The 22,120-nt window shown below is 54.3% G+C and overlaps 9 protein-coding genes across 9 annotated transcripts; 5 read left to right on the forward strand and 4 right to left on the reverse strand.

Annotated features, from left to right (window-relative positions):
* The first annotated feature begins 196 nt into the window (after positions 1 to 196).
* EV422DRAFT_356033 (uncharacterized protein) lies at positions 197 to 3,625 on the forward strand. Its single transcript, XM_053066595.1, has 4 exons — positions 197 to 2,655; positions 2,726 to 3,003; positions 3,065 to 3,166; positions 3,240 to 3,625. Exons 1-4 carry the CDS (start codon positions 277 to 279, stop codon positions 3,454 to 3,456), a joined length of 2,976 nt encoding a protein of 991 aa, XP_052927500.1. The 5' UTR covers positions 197 to 276; the 3' UTR covers positions 3,457 to 3,625.
* A 73-nt stretch (positions 3,626 to 3,698) lies between these two features.
* Positions 3,699 to 5,463, reverse strand: EV422DRAFT_355974 (uncharacterized protein). The gene is made up of 7 exons (XM_053066594.1): positions 5,297 to 5,463; positions 5,205 to 5,228; positions 4,942 to 5,088; positions 4,737 to 4,847; positions 4,643 to 4,657; positions 4,462 to 4,558; positions 3,699 to 4,395 (listed from the first exon to the last, which is right to left on the reverse strand). The coding sequence occupies exons 1-7, from the start codon at positions 5,321 to 5,323 to the stop codon at positions 3,794 to 3,796; spliced, it is 1,023 nt and encodes a 340-aa protein (XP_052927501.1). The 5' UTR covers positions 5,324 to 5,463; the 3' UTR covers positions 3,699 to 3,793.
* A 263-nt stretch (positions 5,464 to 5,726) lies between these two features.
* Positions 5,727 to 6,997, reverse strand: EV422DRAFT_521104 (uncharacterized protein). The gene is made up of 4 exons (XM_053069732.1): positions 6,718 to 6,997; positions 6,581 to 6,642; positions 6,309 to 6,508; positions 5,727 to 6,240 (listed from the first exon to the last, which is right to left on the reverse strand). The coding sequence occupies exons 1-4, from the start codon at positions 6,802 to 6,804 to the stop codon at positions 5,981 to 5,983; spliced, it is 609 nt and encodes a 202-aa protein (XP_052927502.1). The 5' UTR covers positions 6,805 to 6,997; the 3' UTR covers positions 5,727 to 5,980.
* Positions 6,998 to 7,249: 252 nt separating this feature from the next.
* On the forward strand, positions 7,250 to 12,176 carry EV422DRAFT_521106 (uncharacterized protein). The gene is made up of 19 exons (XM_053069733.1): positions 7,250 to 7,455; positions 7,535 to 7,548; positions 7,614 to 7,893; positions 7,968 to 8,417; positions 8,489 to 8,693; positions 8,764 to 8,796; positions 8,853 to 9,172; positions 9,245 to 9,274; positions 9,340 to 9,372; positions 9,434 to 9,487; positions 9,551 to 9,589; positions 9,660 to 9,733; positions 9,792 to 10,086; positions 10,155 to 10,420; positions 10,506 to 11,361; positions 11,427 to 11,506; positions 11,570 to 11,752; positions 11,822 to 11,992; positions 12,064 to 12,176. The coding sequence occupies exons 1-19, from the start codon at positions 7,305 to 7,307 to the stop codon at positions 12,133 to 12,135; spliced, it is 3,606 nt and encodes a 1,201-aa protein (XP_052927503.1). The 5' UTR covers positions 7,250 to 7,304; the 3' UTR covers positions 12,136 to 12,176.
* On the reverse strand, positions 12,177 to 13,130 carry EV422DRAFT_521108 (uncharacterized protein). Its single transcript, XM_053069734.1, has one exon. The coding sequence runs from the start codon at positions 12,893 to 12,895 to the stop codon at positions 12,278 to 12,280; it is 618 nt and encodes a 205-aa protein (XP_052927504.1). The 5' UTR covers positions 12,896 to 13,130; the 3' UTR covers positions 12,177 to 12,277.
* Positions 13,131 to 13,166: 36 nt separating this feature from the next.
* On the forward strand, positions 13,167 to 14,243 carry EV422DRAFT_493899 (uncharacterized protein; the record flags this gene model as incomplete). Its single annotated transcript, XM_053067703.1, has 5 exons — positions 13,167 to 13,235; positions 13,332 to 13,379; positions 13,491 to 13,922; positions 13,995 to 14,138; positions 14,202 to 14,243. The coding sequence occupies 5 exons, from the start codon at positions 13,167 to 13,169 to the stop codon at positions 14,241 to 14,243; spliced, it is 735 nt and encodes a 244-aa protein (XP_052927505.1).
* Positions 14,244 to 15,107: 864 nt separating this feature from the next.
* Positions 15,108 to 16,691, forward strand: EV422DRAFT_356201 (uncharacterized protein). The gene has a single exon (XM_053066596.1). It carries the CDS (start codon positions 15,194 to 15,196, stop codon positions 16,433 to 16,435), a length of 1,242 nt encoding a protein of 413 aa, XP_052927506.1. The 5' UTR covers positions 15,108 to 15,193; the 3' UTR covers positions 16,436 to 16,691.
* EV422DRAFT_356222 (putative RNA binding protein) lies at positions 16,692 to 18,814 on the reverse strand. Its single transcript, XM_053066597.1, has 6 exons — positions 18,257 to 18,814; positions 17,874 to 17,988; positions 17,663 to 17,794; positions 17,432 to 17,593; positions 17,229 to 17,365; positions 16,692 to 17,162 (listed from the first exon to the last, which is right to left on the reverse strand). The coding sequence occupies exons 1-6, from the start codon at positions 18,423 to 18,425 to the stop codon at positions 16,948 to 16,950; spliced, it is 930 nt and encodes a 309-aa protein (XP_052927507.1). The 5' UTR covers positions 18,426 to 18,814; the 3' UTR covers positions 16,692 to 16,947.
* Positions 18,815 to 18,820: 6 nt separating this feature from the next.
* On the forward strand, positions 18,821 to 21,530 carry EV422DRAFT_573377 (CTP synthase N-terminus-domain-containing protein). Its single transcript, XM_053073170.1, has 5 exons — positions 18,821 to 19,129; positions 19,279 to 19,751; positions 19,822 to 20,060; positions 20,126 to 20,805; positions 20,873 to 21,530. The coding sequence occupies exons 1-5, from the start codon at positions 18,964 to 18,966 to the stop codon at positions 21,181 to 21,183; spliced, it is 1,869 nt and encodes a 622-aa protein (XP_052927508.1). The 5' UTR covers positions 18,821 to 18,963; the 3' UTR covers positions 21,184 to 21,530.
* The last annotated feature ends 590 nt before the right edge of the window (positions 21,531 to 22,120 follow it).

Consider the following 22,120-nt stretch of genomic DNA (forward strand, 5'->3'; position numbering starts at 1 on the left):
GAAACCGCGGCTTTTGATTAGGACGTTGATTAAGGCCAGGACGATTTTTCGAGTACCTGGTTGATGCCGATAAGGTCCACAAATCCAGCACGAAGATGACCTCAGACGCACATGTTTTGTGGTCCTCGCTGGCGATACTACTGAAGAACACCCGGAAAGCCACACTTCTCTCCTGTTCTTGTTCAAAACGCGTGGACGACGCGACGCGTTCGACCGGGACGTTCGCAAAAGCGCCAGCTTCCCTCCGTTCAATGTGAGGACTGCCGACAAGCCACGATGAGGCAAAGCCCGATCTCATCTATCGATGTCTCATCTGAGAGCGACGACGACGAGATAGCCAACAGTCCAGGAAAGGCACCGCAGCATGGCCAAATTGACCAGTACTCAACCGATTTCGAGGGCAGCGCATCGGTGTCCGCCTCGCAGGCCCCAGACGTTCTCATCACTTCCACCGAAGACGAGTTTGATGAAGAGGATGAGGAGCTGTCACTCGATGGTTCTGAGACCGAGGAGGAGCATGGGAGTGGGGTGGTTGCGGGTACGGTGCGCTCATCCGACGAGGATGATGAGATATCGCTGGGTGAAGTGGTGGACGGACAAGTTGAGAAGGCGGCGGTTGACGGACGGAAACACCCACTTGTGGTTCCGGACGTCTCAGAGAAGAGTCTATATATGCCTGAACGAAACACCGGCGTGCGCGCTAGTATTGGACCTGAGGTGCTTGCAGTTTCATCGGAGCCAGTGCTTATCTTCCCTGGTTCATGGCGGGACAGCCATGCGGATGCATATTCGCTTGAAGCAAATAAAGTATCAGCGGTACCTGCTCCAGCCGGGTCAAAAGAAAAGCCTGATGTGGTACCCGGCATAGACGATTCACTATCTGAGGACGACATCTCCCACATGTTAACTGAACAGTCGTCAATAATAGAAGAGTCAATGGAAGAGTCGAGAGGAGGCCAAAGCGACGTCGATGAAGAAGGCTCGGTTCCGAATGTGTTGCTACCGCGGACTACCGTCGCAAAAAGTTCGGATTCCGAAACCTCACTGATCTCAGAATCAGAGTCCGGACGGAGCCGAAGCGATGATGGCGCAGAGGCCCCGAGCCTCAGGGTATCCCTACCTCGAACAATCGTCGCAGAAGGGTCAGATATCGAATCATCTCAATCGTCAGCACATGATTCGAGAGGAGGCCAAAGTAAAAGCTACGCTGAGGTAGAAGCTTCAAGTCCGACAGCATCACCACCTCAGACGACCGTCGCTGAGGATTCAGATCTCGAACCATCTGAGACCTCAGGGGAAGATTCGGAAGGAGCTCAAAACGAATTTAATGGCGCTTCGAGTCCGAGTGCATCACCGTCTCGAACATCTGCCGCAGAACAGTGTGGACCAGACCCAACACAACGATCAACGCAGAATCCTAAAGGAGGCCATAGCGACGTCAACGTCAATGCCTCACAACCCTCCCTACCAAATGCATCACCCCCTCGGACACCCATCGCCGCCGAGTCCCAGATCAGAGACTCCCAAACATCAGAGCATGCATCCCCTCCGTCACCATACAGCGAAGACTTCACAAGCATCTCCCTAACCCAAGATGAAAAAAATGCCGAAGATGCATATTCCGTCGATTTCGAAAGTGATAATCCTCTCTCAGAGTCAATGCTGGACGGGGAAATGACGCCGAAACAAGCACAACCTCAACCGGATCCCAGCCCCGGCGAAGACCATGGCGATCCTTCGTCTGGAAGCCGGATGCCGGGGAAGAGTCCATCGGCTGGCGTTGAAGCAGAGGGGATCAATCCGCTGCTGGTTCCGAGTAGGGACGCGCAATCGGACTCGGAGGCGAAGTCTTCAGAGGACGAGGTCTCACTCTCCGACGTCGATGACGAAAGCGGATGCGAATCCGCCAGCGGCGAAGACGTGGAAGCGTTCATGAGGGAGATTGGCGGGGTGCGGGGTGAGGATCTCGTTGATGTGGGCGAATTGGAGGAGGAAGAGAGCGCGGACGTGGAGTGGGATGCTGATGATGGTCATGTGGCTGGGCTGGCAATGGCTGAAGCTGAGGGAGGTCGTGAGACGGAAGTCTTGCAGCAGCCTGATACACGGAAGCTAGCAGTGGCGGACCACCCTTCTGACACAATGCAGCAGAATGCATCGGATGCTGTTTCGCAACAGCATCCAGCCGAAGCGAATTCACTCCCAAATCCCACTCATGCACATCACCATAAACCCGCCGAAGTCCCGTGCGCCAGAACCACCCCCTCAACCACCGACACCTCCGAACTACTCCCGCCGCCTAACACCACACACGACCTCCGCTCCCCACCCGACACCTCCTCCTCCTCCTCCGCTCCCCCCAATGTAATCGTACCGGTCTTGCGAATTCGACCCGAGGGAGCACATAAGCCGCCGCAGGAACCCAAAAGCCCTCCGATTGAGTTGTTACTCTCGGCGAATGAGGCGGTTTCGAGAGTTACGGTCGACTCGTCTGCGTCGTATTACTTGATGACGCCAAGTGATGGAGTGTCGGAGTTGGGCAATGAGCACAGCGAGGATGAGGAAAATGTCGTTAGGATTGAGATGCCTAGCGAAGAAACATCGGACTACGTCCTCGACGACCCTAGCGACGCTACGGATTCGATTGATGTCGAGATCGTAAGTCACATTGTGGTCCCATACGCTCCAACAGATTTGTGTTCTCGACCATAGACCTCTCCCCCAATAGCAAACCTCCCAATCCCTCAGGTCAGCCCTCTTCGCCCGTCTCCGCCAGAAAGTCCTCCACAACACCCACCCTCCACCCACATCCGCCCCCACCAAGCGATCAACACACACCCCGGCACTGGCCACCCTCTGCACACGCGTGGACGCCCACACGCGAGCGGCTGCCGCCAGGGACCCGGTAGTGCGGCCTGTGCCGTCGAAGTGGGTGCAGCGGGTCAGGTGGAAGACCCTGATGAAGTCGATGGAGGAGCCGATGGAGTCGGGTGAGGAGGGTGATATGTGAGTTCACGGAGCCCATGGATTGTTAAGGGGTTATTGCAGTTAATTATTAACAACGCAGATTCTTGGTGTACCCTTATAGAGCATATACCGGACCACGCAGTTACGATACCATCCCGCGTACCCGAGCCCGCGATGCTTTCAAGCAAGAGATGCTCGACCGGTAAGATCTACGCTCCCGATCTCTGTCATGGGTCAGAAATCCTGGCTGCCTTCTGACCATCTCACACCAACAGAACTCCCAATCTCTCCCATCACAGCACATCGGCATATACCGTGAGATACATGCCAGCATACACGTCTACGCATACACCGTCATACACCGCGAACCCGCGATTGCAAGCGCTCTTTTCCAAAAGAACGATTGATATATGCGAGGCGATGGCGGAGATCGAGGCCGGGGCGCCCGCGCTGGATCTGGACGCTTACAGGGCGGCTATCGCGTCGTCGTGATGTGTGTGTTCGGCTCAGGGTTCGGTTTGCTTTCGGCGCGTTTAGGGAGTGTTACGCGTGAAAGATGGGCTCTCTTGCATGCCACGCTGGACACGAACTTCCTTTCCATTCTCCGCTCATATAGCCGTATCGCCGGATTTTTCGTCATTCCACGCGCTGCATCCTATCACTTTGGATGATTGAGAATCCACGATCGGGTTCTTTGAAAAGGAACGTAAGCCGGCCTCACTGCACACCAATTTCAGCGAATGCGTGATTATAGCGCTATATTGTATCTATTCTTGGTAATTCATATGCGATCCGTCGTGATTCCACTACAAACCGCCCCCTACACGGCCTACGTTCTCCGTTTCGACAGCTTCACAGCGGCTTTAGTAGTCGCCAGCCCAATCTCCTGATCCACCTCCAACAGCTGGGTATCCACCGCCAGCTTCTCCATCTTCCTTTGCAACGCCGTCACCGCTACCGGATCCTTCGCAAACGGTTCAAACGCGGCGCGGAAATTCCTGGCCGATTCCTTCAATTGCAACTGTGTCATGGAATCCAGCTCCGATACCAGCTGGGTCAGGGTGCGCCCGTCATCTTCGCTCGGGAACAGTATGGGCCCGAGTTGAGCCATGGCAATCGTGCTTACTACAAAAAGCTGTCGTAGCATCTCAATATGCTCGTGGGTCGTTCGCCATGGGATCAATGTCCGCAGGATCGTGTTGGGGACGGACGTGCTGGGGCTCAACAGGATGCGCGATTCGAAGCAGCCCATTGCCAAGACGCCTACGAAGCGCCAGTAACGACCTCCGCCAAGACCTCCAAACATACCCATGAGGAGCATAACGACACCTGTGCCAACGTAGAACGTCACGACGCCTGGTAAGGCATTTAAGACGTAATCCCGCTCGGTGACACAGCGGGGGCATGTATCCATGTTCGTGCCAAATTTGTCTGCAGACACCTGTTTTAGCATCGGGCCCTAAGGCCGGCCTGCGACGTCCTTCCGCCGTGACGTACCATATGCCGTCCGTTTTACGGGATCCTTCAGAACATCATATGCTTGGCGCATTAGCAAATATCGCCCTTCCATAAACTCCTGCTCCTGTGGTTCCAGCTAGATTGCAAACAAAGCTGATCAGCCAAGCTGATTGCTCTTCGTTGTGTGCCCCTGCGACCCCATGAAGATCCCCAAGCGTACCGATGATATCTTATCCTGTGAATGCCACAAGATGTCCGCACACGTTAGTTGCCGAGGTTTAGAAGAGATGGTACAGCGACGATCATCAACATACCGGATGAAACAGCAAGGTTAGCTGACGGTATTGCGACTTGATCGTCCTCGCGTCACTGTTTCTCCCCACGCCGAGATAGTCGTAATGTGTCAATGGTAGCGCCCGTTCCACCTACAGGCGCGGAGGCAAAACACACAAAGTAAGGACAAAGCAATGGAATCAGGGACGCCCTGTCTTCAAAGGGAATCGTCTCCCGATAGCTTACGGTGATGAATGTGTACAGCAGGTATCCCACGACAAAAACGACATAGATGATGCTATAATGTCGTTTGGCTTCCGCGGGCGTTGGTGGTCTTCTCGACTTGCGGACGTACGCGTAATACTGCTTCTGGATGAACTTTGTCGCCATGCTCTGCAATTTGTTGGCAATGAGAAGGTCAGGATATCCGCCTCGTAGCAGCCCCAGTACTAGCGTACTGCTAAGCCGACGGCGCAAGCAAGTGACCACCGCCGGAGGAACGTCCTTACCGGGACAAAAGCCCAAAACAGCATCTGCGAAAGCAAGGTGGTTAGCCAATGAGCAGTGAAATTCAAACTCTCACTGACTGCTTCTTGCTCACCGATTGCGCAAACTCCCAGTCGATCATCGTTGCCTTGTCTTTCCGTCTATTAGCTGATCTCTTGGTCGCTGAAGCTTGACAAAATACGGCCGTTTATGGATGTCGTTAAAGTGAATGACTTCACACCGCTTGCTGGAGTAGCTGCCTCGGTGGTTTGCCTTTTTTTAAGGGCAAGGCAGGACCGTAGAAAGGAGAACCAGGGGAAGGGGAACTTGCATTGTCAAAGCAGGGAAACCTTTACGGAGCGACGCCGAGCGTCAACGCGTTGAGTTTTCCCAACGTATCGAAGTCCACCCGAGTTCTTGCGGATGGATCGTTGGCCTATCCAGCGTCTCCACACATCTTTTGCACTGCCCCAATTCTCATGCAAGCGTCATGTTGAACCGTGCGTAAGGCATCATACAGAACCTCTTCTGCAAGCGAGAGTGGTGAAAGACGTAGTATCATGAATAGACTCGATGATTCGTATGACTTTTACATGTCCCAAAAACAATACATAACATGAAAATGATAACGGACATGATTACAACTGGAAGGCGTAAAAACACCTCACGTCTCCCTTCGGACGCCACCAGGACGGATTTTACGATATCCAAACATGCTTCCCGGTTCCAGCTCGATGACTGACATATCGGCGCGCTCAGCGTTGACAACCTAGAATCCAGACCGAACGTAGACTGACGTCTATTGCTCATCCTTCTTGCCGATGGTCGGCAAGGCCAGGTCCCTCTTGAGGTCGGCGTTGGGGTTTCCAGCAAGCTTGTCATCGGGGCTAATTCCCATCCTGCGAACTCCTACACCGTGCTTGTAAACGAGGTGACCGCCGAGGTACAAGCTGGCAATGATTCCCGCAAGACCAACGCCAGAAAGGAGGACGTTGAATCGGTAAGGCTGGAAGTCAACGGCCTTGCGCTTGGCGAGGAAGTTGAAAAGAGCGATACCGCCTGGAAGTAAAGATCATGATGGTAAGCGCACGGCAATGACATGTGCACACGATCGATCCAGTACGTACTTGCAACAACATTCAATCCACTGTGCCACCTTGCCGTCTTCTGGGCGGCAGGGTTCCTCACTCCATCGATGGCAAAGTATTCTGCGAGTCCAGTGATGGCGGTTGGGATAGTCGCAACAAGAGCAGCGGCAGTGGCGTAGTAACTGAAGGCGTAAAGGCCGCGGGAAGTGGCATATTGGCGGAGGGCAGTCATGGGAAACCTAAGGATGGACGGGACTCGGTGAGCTTCAGCTGATTTGCATGGCCATCAGGTATCTAAAAGGCGCCTTTACTTCTCCATGGCAAGGCCTATGATGTCAGCTGCAAAAGCGAAAGGATACAGAGTTGCCGGAACCTAGTAATCGAGGGGAAACAGTTCGTTAGGATGAGTCTCTCTCTTTGGAAACAGAACTCGCTTGACTGAACTCACATGCACCAAAGCAGCGTGTATTGGGGAGGCGTTGCCTGCAACGTTGCCAAGCAATAGACTCCAAGTGTATTTCGTTACGGACGGCATCGTTCAGAGAGCCTGGGGACTGTATGCGAGAGAGCTATCAGCAGTTTGCTTGAGCCAGCGGCGAAGGATGGAAGTTCTAAAGTTTTCTGCAGCAGGGGACGGACGACTGTTCGCTCGCTGGGCTTTTATACCAAGCCTTGCTTGCCCTTACTCATCATGCATGCCCTCGGAGCCCTTGGATCTGGAGAGCCCGTCATTATATTGGGCAGGAAAGAGACACACAGCGTGTCACCCAGCAACGTCAAGAGTGATGTCATTCAGATTCGCGATTTAGACCTATTATCTGTCATGTGACACGTATTAAACACGTCAAAAGCGGCCAACGCGCTGTCGAAGTCCCCCGCCCACAAGTCCGACATTTGTGGATAGGCTTAAATCCAAGTTGCTTTCTCGCCGCCGTTGCTCCAACACCAACACGTACCGCTTCGCCTTTTGCTCGCCAGAGCAGACGCGTTTGGGCTCCTCACGTTCAGACCCCGAAGTGCAATCAGGAAAGAAAAATGGATTGGCCACCACCGCCCATCGGCCGACATGCGTCGACGAGTACGGGGGGATCCAAAAAGCAGGATTCGGAACTTGCATTCGATGATGCCGATCTGGATGATTTGCTATTAAGTAGCAGTGATGACGAAAAGAATGTCAAGTCGAAAGGTACTCGCTAGTAGTTGGCTGAGTTGCGGCTGTACAGATCTTGACTGATGGTTGAACTTAATGATTTTCGACGCATCAGAAGCAGAGAAGCCGGTAAGATTCATAACTGAACACCAGGTCTCCAGCCGAGCTCGTTCATAGACTGCCCTCATTCTTAGAAATCAGCACCGACCCCAATCCCCACCGTCCGCCCGACTACTGCCGCATCAGGCGCAAAATCTACCTTCGCGACACCAGCCCCGGCAACTCGTCAGTTTCAAGCGCCACCTACGCCGGCATCCGCCGAAAAGCCTGCTCCTGCAATCTTGCCACCCACACCCGTTGCAGCGTCCGCACATGGGAAAAACAATGTAGATGATATCTTGAAAGGGTTAGAAGACTTGGATGACTTAGATGGTGGACTCTTTGGAGGGATTGGTGCTGGCACCAAGAAAGGAGGTATGATTAACTTAACAAGACGAACGACCAAGCTCAATGTCGTACTCATGCGACCTCTATCATCCTCACAACAGCGGCGGCAGCGGGACCTGCCTCTATCCAAAACAGTCCGGCGAAGCCCAGTCCCACAATACCTACCGCGGCAACAAGCACTACCCCCGCTGTACTACCCTCAACACTGCCAAAGACTTTGGCAGCCCCAAAACCATTTGCTTCATCAGCTCCAAACACACCAGTGACATCCGCAAAGCCCCTCATGCCCTGGGAAAAGCGGGTGACGGAAGACACCATGCCGTCCCCAGACAAACCGTCGCCGAGCTTAGCGGGACGCGATAGATCTGCAAGTATGGGCTCCTCGCAGACGAGCGCGGGACCAAATATTGCCCGTGCACAGAAGCCACTGATGCCGTGGGAGAAACGGACGGATACTGTTCCGAGTGCTTCGAGTGCTCCCAGTGTTCCAGCGCCAGTAGCTGATACGGCAGCGTTAAGAACCGCCGCGGATGATACGTCGCTGTTCATGGGTTCGTCTTTCTGCCACGTCGAGGCTAACGTTCTGTTGTGCATATGCCTAACCTGAGATGGCACATATCAGGATCGTCCACCCGGACTCGGAATAGAAGTCCATCAGCCAAATCCAACACAACTCAATTCACATCAGAGGCAGACGATGATGATGATATCCTCGGCTTGTTGAGCTTCGATGGGCCAAGTAAGAATGCCGGACGGCCGAGGTCCAGGACCACATCTGCCATCCCAGCTGCTGGGGGACTGTTTGGAAGTGCACCGCTCGGTCAGAGGTATGATCCAAGGTTGAGCTACTGGGATTCTTGTGCAGGCATTCTAACTCGCTCTGATTTTCCTTGCCAGTGATGCCAAACCCGCCTTAGCGTCGCCAGCACGGTAAGTTGTTCTCATTTGCGACTCGTGTGTGAGCAACGACTCAAAGCACTCTCTAGCCCTTTCACAGCACCCGCATCAAGCCCCGCACCTTTCTCATCATCAACGCCCTTCACACCCACACCTATGACCGCCGCGCCCGCCACCACCACCACAGCCAACCCGTTCCTCTTCCCTCCCACAACCACAAAACCAGCCGCAACACCCGCGCCAGGGTCACCAGCGAAGAGCTTCCTCCCTTCAAGCGCAAGCGTATCGACCATGGGCACGTTGCGGACGTTGGAGCTGCCGCGGACGTCGGCGAAGGAGGATGATGAGTTTGTGCCGTCATTTTTGTTTGAGACCTCGGGGAGGGCAAGGGGTGGACGGCCACGGATGGGTGGGTTCGGATGTGGGGGGCTTGTATCGGGTGGGATGTGGGTTTAGAACTGACTCTTGAGATGTGGTCTAGCGGAAGCAACTCCTGGCATCGAGCCTCCAGGTGAGAGGTTTGAACGGAGAGTTGGAAGGTTGCCAGGAGACTACGCTCATACGCACTATTTCCAGCTTTGAAGCATACGCCGATAATCAGCTTGCCATGTAAGTCCGGGACGGATTAGAAAGCATCAGCGCTGTGAGCACTCATCGTCGGGTACTCTAGTTTTGGATAGCAAGCCCAAAATGACGCCGAAACCGGAGCCCGTGAAAGCAGCAGGTGGGTCTATGGCATGTGAACGTCTCATGTGGTGAATTCCATGTGACGTTGGTCCCCTTTTAGTGCCGGTATCCCTTCCGCCCGCCGCTGCAGAGCCTGCAAGTACGTCATGCTACTGACTTGCCTCTTTGCATTCACGATGATCTTGGCTGAATGACTCTGCTGCATTCAGAGCCGACAGAGAAAGCGAAAGGGGCGACCACAACACTTCCTAGTGCTTATGTGACGAAAGCCGATGGCCAGAAGGTAGGGCTGATACCTGATCCTTGTGTTCATCTCGGGCCTCGCACTCACATCTCCCCAGCAACGGCAGCAACAACAACAACAAACAAAAACCATCCTATCCCTCCCAGCCGGCGACCCCATCGCAACCAAGCCCCGCGACACCACCAACCCGTCCCCCACGTCCAACGACGAAGACGGCGAAGACGACGAAAGCGACCTGCAAGATATCGGGTTAAGCGATCTCGAACTGTCCCCGAGTTCCGGCGATGAGGAGGACAATCCGCTGCCGAAGCGGCGACGGCGTTCGAGCGTGAGTTCCGTTAGGTCGAGTCGGAGGAGTTCGGTTCGAGGCAGTCGGAGGGGGTCGAAGGCGGGTGAGTTTCGGTTTGCGTTGTATCGATGATGGGGAAAGACATAATCTTACTTGCGGGGTGATTTTTAGTGCTCGTCGACACTGCACAGGTTAAAGAACTGCAACAGAAACTGGAAACGGCTGAGAAAGACGAAAAGGAGATGCAGGATTTCGTGGAGACATTGAAGAAAGAGAAAGCAGAATTGAAGGCAGATTTGGACAAGGTGAAGAAGAACGTGCAGGAAGTGGAACAGAAAGCGAAGAAGATCGAGGAGGATTCGGCCGCCGCTCTCACGAAGTTGAAGGACGCTCATGAGGAGGAGATTGAGCATTTGAAGAAGAGACATGAGGATGAGGTAAGACGGCTTTGATATATGAGCAGATCCGCTGGATCCGCTGGCCATTGGAGCTGTCGCTCACAAAGGATGCATTGATTCGTAGCTCGCACGCCAACACGAAACCCTAACCGCAACCCACAAAGAAGCAACAAAACACCTAGCAGAAGCCCATGCAGCCGAACTCGTCACCGTCCTCTCCCGCACCAACGAGCTCACAACTCTCGCCACCCAGATCCAATCCCGCGACCAAGCCGTCACCGACCTCCAGAAGAAAGTCGAGACCGACCACGCCTACAGCATCAAAGAGCGCGAGCTGGCATTCCAGAACCGCGAGAAGCAGATCTCGGAGATGCAGCGGCATTTCCTCGATCAGCAGAAGGAGCTGGATGAGGAGCGGGTGAAGATCCAGGAATTGGTGCGGACGATGGATGAGAACATGCATGCCGCGCAACGACAGCAGTCCGAGGCGTATAAGCGGTTGATGAACGATAAGACGCGGCTGCAGGAGCAGATGCAGGATATGCAGGCGGAGAAACACACGTTGCTCGCGCATCTTCACACCGACCGTGTGGAATTGCTCAAGCAGAAGGAGGAATGGGCGCTGGAGAAGCGGCGGCAGACTCAGCAGCTGGACGGGGAGAGGACCGCGCTTGCGTTGGAGAGATCTGAGCTGGAGTCGTTGAAGCATACATTGCAAGTCCTGCAATCTGATCTCGCGACGCACAAACTGCGTGAGGAGGCCCAGCTGCATGCCGATAGGATCGTGTTTGAGCGGGACCAGCAGGCGCTTGTGAATAAGGCCGCCGTCGTGCATCGGGAGATGGCGCAGTTGAGGAGCGAGAGGTGTCTTCTGGAGGCTGAGAAGGGGAAGCTGGGCGTGGAGAGGGAGGTTTTCGAGGTCGGGAGGGAGGAGGCGGAGAGGGTTGTCAGGGAAGTCGGCAAGGTTGGGGAGGTTGCTGGTAAGTTTTCAGAGACGAACGACGGCGACGTCTTCCCAATTTCTGCTGATAAGTGTCGTTCACAGTCACGGAGCGACACAAAGCCGAAGAGCTTCTTTCATCCACAGTCGAAACGCAGCAGTCATTGGAAGCCGCGTTGGCCAAGGTACTTTCGCCCTCAGCACGAAGGCCACACATCTTCCATCCTAACCATGCGCTGCAACCCTAGATCCGCAGCGACCAAGCCGCACTCCTCGCACAACAAACAGAAGTCAGGAAAGAGCGACTGGCACTCGCCCATGAGCGGTACAAAGCGGGCCCGGCAAAATCCCATCAGCAGCAGGCCATTGGGGAGAAAGATGAGCCGACACTGGTCTTACCTGTTGCGGCGGATGCATACGGGCATAGACATGTAAGCAACGCCCCAAGAAAGCAGCACTCACCCTGCTTGATGCTTACAAGAAACTGCTTCTCCATCTAGCTCACACCAAATGCCCGAGAGGATAAGCACCAGCCCGCAACACCCGCATATGTCTGGGGAATCACACCATCATCCGCGCTGTACACGCTTCCGAAACCGCAAAACCTGCATGTCATCGCAGCTCGCGACTTGTTCCGCAAGTTGGATAGATTCGTTGGCGGACTGAAGCAGGTGCGAACTTCCTCCTGGATTTTTTCTTTTGGTTGATTGTGCGACTGAAATGACCAATCCACATTGTGCAGTCCGAGACGTCGCTCGATAGACAGCTGGCGTATCTGACGACGGCGAGGCAGGCTCATCCACATGTATATTGAAGGCGAGAGTGTATATATGAATATGGAGTGAAGGACGCAGCGCATCCATGGTATAATACTTTGGGTTGATTCGGTCCGATGATGATATGTATGGATGCTTGAGAACGGCGGGTGGAGCCCCATGTACGCCCAAAACGCTCCATCATGTCGACCTCCTTTCATCAGCCATCAGCATCTCCTTATGCCTCTCCTGCGCAAAGAACTTCCCATGATCCGGATTATGCTCCTTCAACAGCTGCCTGGTCACACGATACAGCCCCGACTTCTTATCCTCCACATCCAGGAAACACTGTATACACTGCCTCGCAGCTAGTTTGCTGCTATAGTAGGTGCTCGCAAACGCACCGCCTGTTATCGCTGCAACGCCCCATAGTGTGATCCAAAGCGGTTGCACCGGTCGAGTTCGAGACGCTGCCTTTATCGCGGCGGCTTTTGCGCTGTTTGCGATGGTCTGCGCTGCGGCTTGAGCGCCATTTGGAGCAGCGGATGCGGGTGGTGGTGGCGTACTCAGCTTCTTCGTCACGGCGGCGGCGGTGTCCTGCTGGGCCATGGCAAGCTGATCCCTGGTTGCGAAGAATGCCCGGAAGTCGAGGGTGTAGTAGGCGAGACTTCCCCACATGACAAAGTTGGCGAGCCCATAGGCGAGGGGTGCCGAGTCATACACTTTGATACATCGAGCTTCCTCGGGGCTTGGCCGGTAGTTCTGCGATCGTATGAAGTAGCCGATGTGGTCGAGAATTTGTTTCTCCACGTAGGTCATTGTTCTGGATGGGGTTCCCTGAGCTGAAACTCGGTCAGTTTTGAGAGACCAGGCGAATATGCTCTGCGAGGGCTGTGGGGTGTTGATATGATGGCCTTTCGTAGAGAGCGAGCTTGGGAAAGTCGCAATGGCTCGGCTTGGCCGGTCGGAAGAAACCAGGAGGCAGGAGAAGAAAGGACCGACAAGCCCGAGACTTCCTTTTGATGAGCGCGCGCGTTTTGGGCCAGTCGCAACTCGCAATTTGTTTCCAGCCGCCGCGACAAAACACAAGATGCCGCCGACGTTCGGAGGAGCTCCCAACTGCCCCCGCTGCGGGAAGGCAGTCTACATGGCTGAGCAGGTAAGCCTCCTCGCTCCCCGGCTCCATAGTCTCATTTCAACTCCTCAACTCGAAAAACGCGTTGAAAACACCGCTTACCTTCCGCTGACTGTGCAGGTTACGGGGCCTGGTGGACAGTGGCACAAGACATGTCTGACTTGCAAGGTAAGAACAGGCGCGGTATTGGGATGTGCACTATGTTGCGGGGAGGAAGAAGTGGCTCTCTCGGACTTTGCCCCGCCACCTACGGGTGTCTTACACTTTCGTGTTTCATAGGAGTGCAACAAGCGGCTGGATAGCACCTCGTTAACGGAACGCGAAAAGGAAGCCTATTGCAAAACCTGCTACGGAAAGATGTTTGGTCCGAAAGGTGTGGTCTACAAATGCTCTGCCACGTCCCGCTATTACATTTCCAATGATATGTTCTTGGATCCGGCAGGCTACGGCTTTGGCGTCCTGAACACCGACACAACAATCACAGACGCACAGCGCTTCTCTCCCAGCCCGTCACCCGGTGGATCTCGGGCGGGCTCTCAAACGAGTCTTGGGTCGTCAGGCGGAGGCTCTGCAGGCAACCTCAACCGTACTGGTAGTGGAAACATTACAGCTGGGTCTGGGGCGGGCACAGCTCCAACGATTGGAAAGCCGAAGTTTGGAGGCGCTGACAACTGTCCCAGATGCGGGAAGGCTGTATACTTTGCGGAGCAGGTTGGCCGAATCGATCATCTTTCCGAGAGGTCTTCAGAAGTCTTCTCCCGTACTAAAGCGCTTCGTCTTGAGGTCATGGGACCACAAGGGATTAAATATCACAAACTGTGCTTCAAATGCAGCGATTGCAACAAAACCCTGGACTCGACTACTTTGGCAGACAGGGAGGGTGTCATATATTGCAAGACGTGCCATGGCAAAAAGTTTGGACCGAAGGTATGGATAATTCAAATGGCTTAGCTTCGATGCGGGTCATTGTTCTGATCCTGCAACATCTAGGGCTTTGGTTTCGCCAGTGGCGCTGCGGGACTCACCACTTAGTCGCCGGGTGTTGTCGAACTCGCATGTTTGGGATATTGGGAAGATTACATATGCATACAATCATTATTGGACTGCTACTTCATTGCGTTCTGTGTAGAATAAGCTATAAGCCTTCAGATGAGACGTTCTACAGTATGACTGCCGCCATGTGAATAGGGGGGATACGCTCCTTCCGCGTAGGCGCTGAATTAATCCCGATGATGCGAGAGAAGGCGCATCTGCGCGAGTGAAGCTGCTGTCTCCGCCGCAGGTCCTTCTTCCGTTTGTCCGCAACATGACGGTAGCGTCTTGGAAGGTAATCGCCGGCGTGTGCAAGGACGGTGTGCAAACCCCGCCGGGTCGCTCGTCGCATTCCGCGACTGTGGTAAAAGGCAGCTTACTAGTCTTCAGCGATGCGCCGGACGGGAAGAGGCCTGCTGGTCGGGGTTGGTTTCCAGTTGGGATTTGGAAGGAGACGGTCGTGATACATGGAGGGTTTACGGGCACGGCGAGAGATGACGGCGTCTATATCCTGAACATTGACTAGATATAGTAGAGACACATGCATGTAGAATCTCAAAGTTCATATTGAAAAGCTGGGGCCTTTTCCCATGTGGTTCTCAAAAATAAAAGTGCTGAGGAGGAGGAACTTCTCGAAATGGACTGTGGAACATTCGCACTGGTGTGACCGTGGTGAGATGACTCACGAGATAAACTGCCGGAACTCGGTATCGCTGCGTACCGAGTTCCCAGCCGCCCGCTGGGCCGACCCGCGTCCAGCTCCGTGCGTGTTACAGCGCAATTTCTCATTCGCAGATCGCTCGCTGCGGCCAACTGACCAGAACTGGCCTGCCTATGGTTTGTCCAGCGCTGCGGGTGCAGACATAAAGACCGTCGGCAGTTCTTCGCCGCCATCCCCTTGACACCCATCCTCATTCCCGTACATCAGCCCCCGCCCACAACCCACAGCAATGCGTCTCGCGGCCACCTCCACCCTCGCCCTATGGGCCCTCGGCAGCACCTCCACCGTCCTGGCACAGATCCCCGTAGCAAGCCCCGCCGTCTCAGTCCCCCCGGTCGGCCTCCCGGCACCCACCCCAGCCCCCGCTCCGATTTCGCCAGCAACAGGAGGCAGCGTAACAACCCCCTTCGCCGCCGGCCCCGTCGCAACAGTGACCCGCCCAGCGACGATCGCCAACCCTTCCACAGTACCCGCTGCACCTGCCGGTGCGACCTGCGGATCTAACGCCTGGACCTACGTCAACTCCACCGCCGGCCTCCGCTCTGCCATCCCTGCCGGCTGCACGACCTTCCTCGGCTCCCTCTCTCTCTCCGGCGCGGGCATCACCGACCTCTCCGCCCTCTCCACCATCCAGAGCATCCAGCTCTCTGTCGACATCGCCTCCACGGGCCTGACCGACCTCACCGGCCTCACCGGCCTCAAAACCATCGGCGAGAACTTCTTCGTCCACGACAACCCCAACCTCATCAACGTCGGCGGCGTCTCCTCCCTCACTACAGTCGGCGGCGGTATCCTGATCTACCAGAACCCCAAACTCGTCTCCGTCTCCGGCCTCGCATCCCTGAAAGGCATCAACCCGGACCGCAGCCCTAAATACCAGTTCGGAATCTCCATCTACGGAAACCCGCTCCTCGCCTCCCTGGATGGCCTGCAATCCCTCTCGTCGGTGGGCAACTACCTTGACCTGCACAACAATACCCGCATGACATCAATCAAATCCCTCCCGACATCCGGCTCCTTCCCTGTGCCTTTTCTCCGCGTCTCCGCCCTGCCCGCACTGGACTCCCTCGCCCCGTTGTCCGTCTACACGTCCACGGCGAACGGATCTGCGGTCGACATCTCCATGAACGACCAGATCACCACTTTGGCTGGATTAGCGGGGTTCACGAAGATCTCCAACCTCACCATCGCGCACAACGCTATGCTTGCGGATGTGACCGCCTTGGGTAACTCTACCATCACCGGCCCTGTGTTGGTTGATGATAACACCAAGCTTTGCGATCTATCTGCGATCAAGGCGACGGCCGGTGTCAAAGCCACGTGCGGTCAGAAGCAGCAGGTTACTGGGAGCGGTCAGGGGTCGGCTGGTGGCAACAACGCGTTGGCCCAGAATGCCGCGACTTCCCTCTCGGGTCTCCCGGTGGCGGTCGCTGCTGTTTTGGGCGCTGCGGCGGCTATTTTGCCGTTCTGAGGAGAATTGTACATGTCACGTTTTTTCAAGTGACAGCCGACTGTGCTGTCGCCCTCAACCACCCATACACAATAAACCATAAAGATTAGAGATATACTCCGATTGACGGCTTCTTACGCCGGTATAATCATGTAAATAGAAGATAATGCTAGACATTTCACCTTAGAGCAACATGAAACCACTTCTCAGTTCCATCGTATTTGATACGCACAATACAGCACATTAGAACAATCAGCAGAATTTTCCCGCGAAGAGTAGTTTCCTGCCTGCTGCTTCTTCAAACCCATATCTTTTGAGAACAGTTACAGTTTTCCAAACATGCTCGACTGAGCTACTCGGAGTGGTAATTGTTTCGCCCACTAGGTCCATACGCGCATCACTCATCGACCGCCCAACGCGGCACTTTTCCATTCCTCTCCCCGAACTAAATCAATATCGCCGGCGGTAGTCTTCACGACGGGAATCACGTCGATCATTTCTACAAAGCACAAAGCAACGATAGAGAGGTCATGTCAGCTATCGCCAGCGCAAACCGGGTCCAGGAAGCTAACAATTACATACCGGTCATCATCATCATACTTGATATTCGAATAATCGTCCTCCCGAGATCTATGGCTGCCATGAGAGGAGCGATAATCCCGGCCCGGACTCCTACTGTGTCTCCGATAACCTGGGTCTCGTCTATCGTTACAATCGTATGGAGCCGCACGGGCGTCGTACCTACGGTCTGCGAGTTGAGGAAGAAATGCTCAGTTTGAGATCACGTCAATTTACAAGAACGAGAGAGGCTTACCTGGGCGATCATAGCCCCTGTCAGGGCCTTGGTCTCGGTTATAGTCTCGGCCATTGCGGGGTCCCGAGTCGTAGTATGGCCGCCCGGGATTCTCGTTGCGATGATAGTCCACTGCATTGCGATTGCCATTGAATCCTCTGTTGAAAGGGAAAGTGTGAGTATAGGCGAGTCTCCGTACTCAGAATCTGATCCATGTCCCATACCTAGCCGGAGGAGCCTCTTCGCGGACGGGTTCCGCACCCACTGGTGGGTGCTCCTTAAGTTTCTTTTCCAACTCTCTGGCAATTGGCACAGGAATGCGAGGAAGAATGGTGCCGATCCATTTATTTTCCGTCAACAGATCTCGACACAAACGACCGATTGTCCTACAAGGGATGAACAGATACGTTTATTATCAAAGGTCAAACGATAATGCTCGCGTGATGTCCACTCACATTGACCGCGGGTGCAGCCCAGCTTCGACCAACAATTCTTCTTCGTCATCAAGATACGGTCCGAACCAGTCCCAGAGATCCGCAGGCTTACAAACATAGCGAAGGTAAAGGAAACCAAGCGCACGGATGTGCCTAAATGAGAAATGGAACGACATTAGCCATAGCTCTCCCCTCGTAGCAATGATATGGAGCGATCTCTCCAAATTCTTACGGCGAATCTTTGTGGGTGATAAGGCCCTGGACCTGTTTCACAGTCAATTTCAATGTCCACAACTTGAACAGCAGACAGAAGGCAGTAGAGGCGTTGTTACCCTTGAAAAAGGGTTCTGTTCAAGTAGAAAGTAGCGATATGGATTGTCGTTTGGGAAGAGAGAACGTGGAGCAGACCGGTTAGCTTTAAAGGTGTCGACGGAATCAATGCAGAAGCGAAATTTTTACCCAGCGTTGGCCGCAAGTAATGCTAGCGGGGGAAGCTGTTTTGGTTTCCTCAGATTACTCACCAAGTGATTTCACTTGATGAGATAACCGAAAAAGGGGAAGACGGTCAGATGGTCGACCTATGGATTCCGTGGGAAAATCACCCTTGACGCTCACCTGATTCATAGATTTCGTCAATGACTTCGTGATACGACTTGATTTCATACAAGCCTTTGAAGTACGGAGACGATATGATGTTCTGATACAAGATATTGTGCAGGTTCATCGTATCCTTGTTGCCGACAGTGTCGAGCTTTTTGGATCGCTTTGATTCCTCTTCAGTCATGGTTGCTTGCTTGAACGGTTGAAGAAGGATGGTATTTCTGGCAAGGATGTGTGCGAAGGGGAAACTGCACTGTGAAACTGCTCTCCAACGTGAAGGGGTAGACTGGACCTTCTGGCCGGGGGGCAAATCGAGCCTGTGTCTGTCCTGGGTCGAGTCCCAATGATGCGCTGTGAGCAGAATCGCCTGTTGCCCTGGCTGTTGCCCAGCTTTCGAGTGATCCAGTCCATGTCCAGAAGGAAGTCATCGCCCAGGACCTCATGGACGCGAGGGGGTCGGGGGGCCGATGAGATCGCGGGAGCCTCTTTTGCGCGGTGGGTGCGAAACACGTCCGATCCTGAGCAGAGAGAAAAGAGGGGCCTCTCGCAAGAGCGCTTCTCTTTTTTTCTCTTTCCGGCACACCAAGCCGGCGCAACTACTCCTCGCAAGCGTCCACCGTCAAGCACAACAACCCCTTCACAACACATAGGTCGCCCCCTCACCTCTGAGCGACGACTCATATCTTCATAGCCGTCTTGTGTATTGCGACCAACGGACAGAAATGAAGTACATTCTGGTAACCGGTGGTGTCATCTCTGGTATCGGCAAGGGCGTGATCGCCTCGTCGACCGGGCTTCTGCTCAGGACCCGAGGACTGAGAGTCACCAGTATCAAAATTGACCCTTACCTCAACATTGACGCTGGAACCCTGTCACCTCTTGACCACGGTACGTTTTTGAAGGGAAGGTGCGCGGGAATGTGGAGAAGCGTTCCTGGCGTGCGTTAGGGTTGGCAAGGGCGGAAGGGAATGGATAGTGCCCAACACATTTGGTTACCCAAACTGTGTACTGAACAAAGCTTTACCTCCTCACTATAGGTGAGGTCTTTGTGCTTGACGACGGTGGTGAGGTCGACCTTGATCTTGGAAACTACGAGCGTTTCCTCGACATCACCCTGACCCGGGAGAACAACATCACTACGGGAAAGATCTATAAGAGCGTTATTGAACGTGAACGTCGCGGAGACTATCTTGGCAAAACCGTCCAGGTTGTTCCCCATATCACGGATGCTATCCAGGAGTGGGTCGAGCGTGTTGCCAGGGTGCCCGTTGATGACTCGGGAGAGGAGCCCGACGTATGCATCATTGAGCTGGGAGGAACCGTCGGTGACATCGAGTCGGCTCCTTTCGTAGAAGCTATGCGCCAATTCCATTTCCGTGTCGGACACAGCAATTTCTGCTTGATCCACGTCTCACTGATCCCCGTGGTTGGGTCCGTCGGTGAGCAGAAGACAAAGCCCACGCAAGCTAGCGTGCGTGATCTGCGTGGTCTGGGTCTGTCTCCCGACCTGGTAAGTTGCTGATTTTCTGGTTTCCGTGACATGTCAAAAGGCATCCGGGACTAAGTTTGCTTTCGACTAGATTGCATGCCGTAGCAGCAAGCAGCTGGATGAGGATGTCAAGGAAAAAATTGCCATGTTCTGTCATGTAGAGAAGGAACATGTGATGGCCGTGCATGACTGCCAGTCCGTCTACCACGTTCCATTGCTGCTGGATAGCCAAGGGTTGGTGACAGTTCTGGAGAAACGCCTCAACCTTCAGCCAAGGCGGGATAGCAGGTCTACCCACCTTCACTCCAAATGGAAGGAACTCACCGTGAGGTAAGGTTGACGATATGTCGATCTGCGGCAATGCGAGCAGAGACGCCTAACCTTCGGCTCACCAGACACGACCGATTGTTCGACGTTGTGAAGATCGTCCTTGTTGGAAAGTACACCCACTTGAAGGACTCTTACATCTCAGTCGTGAAAGCTCTGGAGCACGCTGCCCTCGCATGCAGCCGAAAGCTGAAAATCGAGTGGGTCGAAGCATCAGAGCTGGAGCCTGCAGCCCTCTCTGTCGACCCCATCAAGTACCACGAGGCCTGGAAGGTTCTTGTCGGAGCGAGCGGAATTTTGGTTCCGGGAGGATTCGGGGAGCGCGGATCAGAGGGCAAGATCGCGGCCGCGAAGTGGGCTCGTGAGAACAAGGTGCCTTACCTCGGCATCTGCCTCGGCATGCAAATTGCCGTCATTGAGTTTGCCCGCAATGTCTGCGGTCTGACTGGAGCCAACTCTGCGGAACTGGACAAGGATACTCCTCACCCTGTCGTCATCAACATGCCCGAGATCTCGGCAACCGTCATGGGCGGCACTATGCGTCTTGGGGACCGCACGACCAACTTCACGAAGGACAGCACGGATTCCATTACTCGTAGACTGTACGGTGGTGCCAACACCATTCATGAGAGGCATCGTCACCGATACGAGATCAACCCCGAATACATAAACCAGATTGAGAAGGCTGGCTTGGACTTCATCGGCAAGGATGAGAAGGGCGAACGGATGATCATGATTGAGCTCAAAGGTATGACGCTTGGAAGATTGGCCAGACCGACTTGGACCGTCTAGCTCATCCTATTTCCGCGCTTTAGACCACCCATTCTTTGTCGGCACGCAATATCACCCCGAATACAAGACCCGCCCTCTCAAGCCCACCCCCGTCTTCCTCGGCTTCATCCTCGCGGCCGCCGGCCTCCTCCCCGAGTACCTCGCCAACATCGACACCCCCGAGAACCGCTCCTTGGGCCGGTATCCTAGCGTCCACGACAACCTCGATGCGGCTGCTGGCCCTGAGGCGACTGCGGACGCGTCGCTGGCAAGGAAGGGGGAGGCTGTTAACGGCATTGCGCCTGAAGTGGTCGCGACGGGAATCTCGATTGAGAAGGATGGAAAGAAGGTTTGAGAGCAGCTTATCAAGGAAAAAGTTTGTAAAATGCCCTTCTGGGCATCGAGAAAGAAGCCAGGTCCAGGCGTTTCGTCGTAGATGGGATCTCTTGATTTTCCCTACAGTACAGCATTGCCCTTCCTTTTACCTATCGTGATTAGCGCTGAAAGGTCTCTTCGAGTTTGCATAGTCATCCCGAATTATTTAGATTGCAATTTTCCTACTGTGCATGTCGGTCCCTCCGACTCTCTTGTATCCAGCAATTAGATATTTATACAAACGCCATGTTCGCATTTTACACCGCATCGTTCTTTGGGTCACTGGGGTGTGTCGTTCAACGGTCTTCTGACGGTCTTTGGAAAAGGTGTCGTGAGCGCTGAGGAAGTGCGCAGACATCGGAACGACGCGTTGAGCTAGTAATCTCGAAAACTTCCCCTTCAAGATCATCACCTTCCCACGTCTCTCCGTCGCTGCAGTCCTCGCCGCCGGTCAAATGGTCTTCGCCGGTGATCTTTACTGGTATGCTCGTCTTGAACTTATGATATGGCTTGATGCAAATCAAAAGACCTCATGTTTCGTGCACAACGAGTTCCCCACCTTCACCCGCCGCAAACCCGCCGGGAAGGAATTCGCCCTCGCGCACGGCATGCCGCTCGCGGACGTCGCGTCGGTGCCAGTGTCGACGCCGTTGCAGAATGCAAGGTTCGATGATGTTGTTGAGGTGATTTGTGCTTTGGGGGCTGGCGGTGGGAAAGTCGTGGGAACGGTGAAAGGTTGGGCGTGGAGGCAGATGATGTTGAAGGGTCGGTGCGTCTTGCTATTGCGTACGACGTCCTCGGTGGACGACGGAGAAGGGCAGAAGGTTCCACTTCGGGAACATCACAGCGAACTTCCTTCCCGTGCCAACTATGCACGGAAGTCCTACCGGACATCAGGGAGCTTATGGATCATCTGA

The sequence above is a fragment of the Fimicolochytrium jonesii genome (genome assembly GCF_025526975.1).
Source record: "Fimicolochytrium jonesii strain JEL569 chromosome Unknown EV422scaffold_5, whole genome shotgun sequence".
NCBI classification, from domain to species: domain Eukaryota; kingdom Fungi; phylum Chytridiomycota; class Chytridiomycetes; order Spizellomycetales; family Powellomycetaceae; genus Fimicolochytrium; species Fimicolochytrium jonesii.